General features: G+C 55.3%; 1 protein-coding gene across 1 annotated transcript in view; it reads right to left on the reverse strand.

The window, feature by feature from the left end:
- KCNQ4 (potassium voltage-gated channel subfamily Q member 4) overlaps positions 1–6,432 on the reverse strand; it is a gene marked incomplete at its 5' end in the record, with an annotated part of 59,301 nt that overhangs the window by 24,456 nt on the left and 28,413 nt on the right. Inside the window, 2 exons of the mRNA XM_006164957.3 lie at positions 173–299; positions 943–1,033. Coding sequence (XP_006165019.1) covers positions 173–299; positions 943–1,033 — 218 coding nt within the window. The remainder of the gene's footprint in view (positions 1–172; positions 300–942; positions 1,034–6,432) is intronic.

Genomic DNA, 6,432 nt, shown 5'->3' on the forward strand with positions numbered 1-6,432 from the left:
TCCGCCTCAGGGCCCGGCTCAGAGGCTCCTGGGGCGGCGGGAGGAGGGGCTTGGGAGGGTGCGCAGAGTCTGTGTCAGCAGCCAGGGGCCGGGGCAGGGACAGGGACGGAGTCACGATGTCAACCCCGGGGCTCGAGGTCAGGGGTCAGGTCGGGCAGGCAGGTCTTATTACCGATGACACAGAAGGGCTTTCTGGCAAAGCGGAGGCGGCCCTGCCATCCCCGGTAGCGGCAGCAGCATCCCGCCGACCAGACGCGGACGATGTACTCCAGGCCGAACACCACGATCATCACGAACTCCTGGGGGGCCAGCCGCCAGAGCTCGGGCCCCACTCCCCAGGACTGAGGTCTGGGTCACGGTGCCCACCCAGCCTGGAGTCCCTCGGTGGGGAGCCAAGGCCTCCTTGCACCCCTCTTCTGGAGGTCTCTCCACCTAGTGAGCTTGAGGAGGACTCCAGAGAGCAGGTGGCCCCTACCGCTCCAGAGAGACCTCCCGACCTACCCCATGAGCTGGCTGGATCTTTCTGCTCTTCAGCCTGCCCTCCCACTCCTACTCCTAGCCATCCGACACTCCCTAACCCTGACGGGTGACAGAAGGCACATCATCCGCCAGCCAGCCCCTCCAGGGAACTTCTGTTTGGAGTTTCTTGCTTAGAAAAATACCAAAACAAACAAACTCCACCAAGCCGGGTGTTGGTTTAGCAGTTCTCCTGCTGAGAAGGGGTGGAACTTACCTCTTCTATTCTGGACCCCCATAAAACCTTCACAGAGACAGCGTGCTCCCTCCCACACACACACTCCTAGAGTAGGGGTTGAGGCCCAGAGAGAGGAACACAGCCGTGCTCTCTGTGCCACAGGATTGGAAGCCTCTCTGCCTTCCGCCAGCCCTCGGCCCAGAGGTGCCAGCTCTCACAGCTCCCCTGCGTCGACGCACCACACTCACCAAGATGAGGAGACACTCGTTGGCAAGTTCCTGGTGCTCCTGGATAGTGGACAGCACGGACAGCACCAGGCAGCTGAAGACCAGCAAGAATCTGCAATTGCAGCAAGAAGGGAAGGCTTAGATGGCTGGAGGGACCCGGCAGCCGAGGAGCCTCTGGCAGAGGATGGGAGCATGATTTGGGGAGACTTCTTTGGACAGCAGAATCAGAATCTGAGCTCCCTGGAGTGATAGCTCCAGGTAGGACACCGAGGGCAGCAGCTCCCAGCTCCAGGCTGCTAAGTCCCCAGACCCCTCGAGACCCTCTAGCTGCCCCGCCATGCAGACTGCAGCTCAGAGGGGCCACCAGGCCTGTCTACCTGAGCTGGCATAGGAGCAGACTGGCTCAGGGTTCTTCCAGGTTCAGCTACCTACAAAGTGGTGGCCTTGGGCCCTGGCTTGGTTTTAAGGTTGTCTCAAAAGACGTGCCCAGGAAATCAGCCAGGGGCTCAGAGGATGTCAGCGGCTGATGGAGGGACCCCCTGGCCTGTGCACTTCAAAGCAGCAGGAGCATGGCCTCACCTGCAGAAAGGGGACAGCTGCCCCTGCCTCCTCGGGACTTATGGAATTAAATAATAAGACAGCTGTGGGAGGAAAGTGGAGCACGGAGGACAGGTAGGGAGGGAAGGTGTGGGGAGGGCAATCAGACAGCATGGCGCTGGGCCATCGAGGCCTTCAGCTCCCCCGAGGGCAGTGGGAAGCTACTGAGTGCCCCAGAATCCAAGGTTTAGAAATGAAGGACCTTCAGAGCCTACCTCACCAACACTTCCCTCATCCCCAACAGCACGTGAGAAAACTGAGGCCCAGAGAGGGAAAAGGATTCGCCTAAGGTCACCCAGCATGTTCAGGACAGAGCTGGGATTAGAGCCAGCATCCTCGACTTCCCAAATGGATGGAAAGGGGAAGGGCCCGAGCCAGCAGCCTTGCAGGGTGTGTGAGAGCAGGGTGAGAGCAGTGCAAGTGGGCACAGGCTGCAGGGCTGAAACTGCACACGTGCGTGTTTTGCAGTGGCAGGGCCTGGGATTAAGGGAGACCTGGGTTTGAATCCCAGTCTTGCTGTGCGCGGCCCTGGGAAGATCACCTCCTCTCTCCCAGTCTACAGAATGAGGGCGTGACTCCGCCCCTGCCTGGTCACCATCACACATCCCATGCAGAGGCTCCTGGCTCTGAGCAGGGCAGGATCTGGGGCTGTTGAGGAGGTAGGTGGCCCATGTCAGTAGAGGGGTTTGAGTGAGGGAGGGAGGAGGAGGCCTCCTTGGCCAGTTGCAGCCAAGAGCCGAGTCAGCAAAGATGCGCGGCCAGGGAGGGGGAGAGGCGCACCAGCTCCTCGAGTTCAGTAATTAACCACAGAAACACAGCTGCCACGTCACCAGGGACAGCGACTGCCGCTGACACAGGGCTAGGATGGAGATCATCCCATCAGCGCCTCCTCTGGCGCAAGCGGCAGCAAAGCCCTGATGGGCCTCCCCGCACTCCCTAGCCTCCACAGCCCTTGGCAGAACCCCTTCAGCCCCATTTCCTGGCTGACCTCCGGACCGCGGGTGGTAGTGGGCCATGGTGGGGCTTCCTGCTGGGTGTTTCAAGGATGTTTTTCCTCACTACTTTTCTTGCTGTGTGAACACACATCTGTAAAATTCCTACTTCGCAATAGGTTAAGTAGGGAAAAGCGGATTAAAGAAAATGTAAGGGTGGGGTACTGGATCCCACATGGCTGACTACAGTTCAAGTGCCAGACCTGGTGGTTTGAAAATCATGCTGGACACATGCGCATGCATGCCTAAAACCCTAAGAGGAGAATGGAGAAGGGACTGCAGCTTGACCATCCTGCTTGGGGGTGATTTCTCACTTTCCCTCTCATTGTCTCTCTCTGTGAATGTACGCACCCTTGGCAAAAGCCTAAAAAATATAACAAACAAACGAAAAACTGGAGAGCCAGCAGGTGGCGTGGTGGTTAAAGCACTGGATTCCCTCATTGCTGACTGAGGTTCAAGTCCTGGACCTGGAAGCTTGAAAATCATACTGGGTGCATGTGCACACATGTCCCAAATCCCAGGAGAACGGAGGAGAGGAGCTAGTGACATGGCCATCCCCCCAGGGGTGATTTTTCACTTTCCCTCTCTGTGTCTCTCTCTATCTCTTTCTAGTTAGTGCACCTGCCCTGTATTAAAAAAAAGAAAAAAAGAAAAAAAGAAATCTTTCAGGGCAACATGACCCCATTGCTTGCAATACAGATGGCTTTTACATACATACCAAGTATCAGCAAAGCTTCTCTCTGGGTGACTAAATGAAGAGATCTGGCTTTTGTTTTGTTTTTTACTTAACTGTATTTCCTAAATTTTTTGAATAAATATGGGTTGCTTGGGTAACCAACTAATGTAGAATTTAAAATGTATTTCCTTAAAAATACAAACAGAAAAAAGGAAAGAGAACACTTCTAATACTGCGCCTGCCCTTGATCACAATGGTCTTGGCCACTCAGCAGTGTGAGGTAGTGGCGGCCTCGTCGTGAGCCCACTGCCGTGTCCGGTGGCCTACTTGACAGCTCTTCTTGGATGTCTGATGGCCTCTCAAAACCAAACCTGCCCAAAAGTCAGGTTCTCGATTACCCTGGCATCTTCTTCAGCTCCTGCCTACCCACCCCAATACTGGCACCCAGGGGCTTAGGCGCCCTGGACCCTGCCTTTCCTTCACCCCCACATCCCACTGTGAGGCAAGCTCGGCAGCCCTACCTTCCAAATATATCCCCGGACAGATCATGTCTCGCTGTCCTGACCGAGCCAGGCTGTGGCCCCTAAGTGCCCTCCTGACCCCACCCGTGCCTGCTGTAATCCACACTCTTCAAAGTAACCAGCGTGACCTTCCTGCAACGCAAAGCTAGAAGCCATCACTCCTTGTAAAACTCTCCACTGACTTCCCATCACCCTCAGAGGGTGGACGCTAAGCTCTAGCATGTCCAGCAAGGCCTTGCGAGATCTGGACTCCCGGCCCCACCTCTTGAACTCTCCCCGCTTGCTCACGGCAGTCCCGCCATTCTGGCCTCTTTGCCCTTCCTGGAACACCCCTAACAGATCAGATAGGCTCCCACCCCCAACTTGATTGCTCCCTCACTCATCCAGGTCCCTGGTCAACCCTCCTGTCCTTGCCCCACCATCCCCTCTCCAAAATAATGGCCTCATCCTCTCCTTTTCTCCCCCTACCCTGGCAGAGTGACTGGTATCATAGCACTGTTTGAAGACCAAGTCAACAAATAGCATTAAACAAGCAGCAAAGAGCCATGTCACCAAACCGAAGCCCCCAGCTCCTACCCACCGAGGAGGCTCCGAAAGCTCTACGCACATCCCTTCCTCGTCCGGCTCCCCAGCATCTTTGCTGAGAAGGTATGCCTTCAGCCTTGATCAGCGGCATCGGCAGACTGCCTTTATGTTTTTGAGAGATTCTTGCTATAGGATGTTGCACTCGCCCAGAGGGTCAGAGAGACAGAAAGCAGGAAATCACCCCTCCAGGGGGATGGCCATGTCGCAATCCCTTCTCCTCCATTCTCCTTCGGGGATCTTGGGCAACCACATGCGTCCAGCATGCATTTGAAGCTGCCAGGTCCAGGACTTGAGTTGGGCTCAGCCATGTGGGAGTTCAGCGACATAACTGCCACGCCATCTGCTGGCCCCCAGACACTGCTTTAAAAGCCCCTGAACTTCACTTCCCACTGCCCTAATCCACTGGCTGGTAGTTTCTCACCCTGGTGCTCAGCGTGTTAGAAGGAATGTGCTCCTCCGAGAGACGACGTCCTGAATAATCTTCCAAACAGGGAGGGACGACTTCCTCAAAACCATGATGAGCTCTAGCTCAGGCTGACCCCCAAGCTGCCTGGGCCTTCTGGGCAGGGGGTGGGGGGGATCTTCACCCAGAGGCCCACTCTTAGGACAGCAGAAAATGATCCAATCTAGAGTTTAGGGATGGAGGACAGACAGGGAAGGAGCCCCCGAGCTGGGGTTGTGTCTACCAGAGCCAGCACACGGCTCCCTTCAGATCCCACATGAGGATGGTCTAGGGTTGTCTGAGCCCCCTTGAGGCCTGTCTCCCATCGATAGGAGCACAGGTGGGTTGCAGGAGCTGGTCGGCCTGGCCCGCTATGACCTCTGCAACTGAGGCAGACCGGCAGCTGCTTCCGGGAGCATCTGCTCCCATCTTGTCTGGCTGCAACCTGGGGCCCTGCCCAGAGGCAGAGGGTGACAGGTGGTGCTGCCTGGCTGGCTCTCCCTGGCTGGGGTACACCGTGCTGCTCATTGCAATCTTCCTATCTGTAGTTTCCTCCCACCACCCCCGGCTTCTGTGACCATCCCGCTCATTCAGAGGAGCCCCAGAAAGATCAGAGATGTGAAGGTGAATGCTTAGATTCTTGGTTCTCAAGTGGGCGTCAGAATTATCTGGAGGGACTAGTCCATGCTGCGGTGGTTAAGGCAGCTGGATACCTCATGGCCGACCGCGTGGATTGAGTCCCAGACCTGGTGTCTTGAAAAACACGCCAGGTGCATATGCACGTGTGCCCAAAATCCCGAAAGGAGAGGAAATGGAGGAAAGCAGACTGCAGCAAGACCATTTCCCATGGCGGGTGCTTTCTTGCTTCCTCTGTTTTTCTATGGCAAGTGCACATACCCTCTGGCAAAATCGCCTGGAGAGCTGATTTCTGCCTCCCCGTCGTCCCACCACCACCCCAAGTCTGATTCAGTGCCTACAAGGTAGGCTTGAGAACTGGCATTTCCACCAAGTTCCACGGTGTCCCTCATGCTGCTACCCGGGGGCCACAGTGTGGGAATCACTGGCATAGCTGATGGTAGTGGCTGACTCAGTTGTCAGCCAGCTCAGGCCTCTTAACAACAGGTATGGCCGTCTCCCTGGCCACACCTCAAATCTCTGTTCAGAGCAGCCACACTGAACGGAGAGGGGGAGAGCCCTGCTGGGAAGTGGGTCTCCTGCCAACATCCACCTCACCCCAATTCGCTGCATGACCCTAAGTAATAAGCTTAACTCTCCTGCTGGCCAAGGGCTTCCTATTGGCCAGCACTGTGCCGAGCCCTCTGTGGGCATGTTCCTTCTGTCTGTTTTCATTTTCCCATAGTGCGTGTGCACTTGCTGGGGAGAAACAGAAAGGGAGAGAAAGGGAGGAAGTGAAAAAGCACCCTCTGGGGAGATGGCCACACTGAAATCCCTTCTCCTCCACTCTCCCCTCAGGATTTTAGGCACACATGCACACATACCCAGTGTGTTTTTCTTTTCTTTCTTTCTTTCTTTTTTTTAAAGAATTTTTTATTTAATTTTATTTATTATTAAATTTTTAATTTGCTATAGGACATGTGTACTCATCAGAGACAGAGAGAATAAGAAATAAGAAAGAAAGCCACCAGGTCCGGGACTTGAACCACGGTCAGCCATGAGAGAGTCTAGCACCTTAACCAC

The sequence above is a fragment of the Tupaia chinensis genome, unplaced genomic scaffold (assembly GCF_000334495.1).
Source record: "Tupaia chinensis unplaced genomic scaffold, TupChi_1.0 Scaffold143758_1, whole genome shotgun sequence".
In the NCBI taxonomy this organism is placed as follows: domain Eukaryota; kingdom Metazoa; phylum Chordata; class Mammalia; order Scandentia; family Tupaiidae; genus Tupaia; species Tupaia belangeri.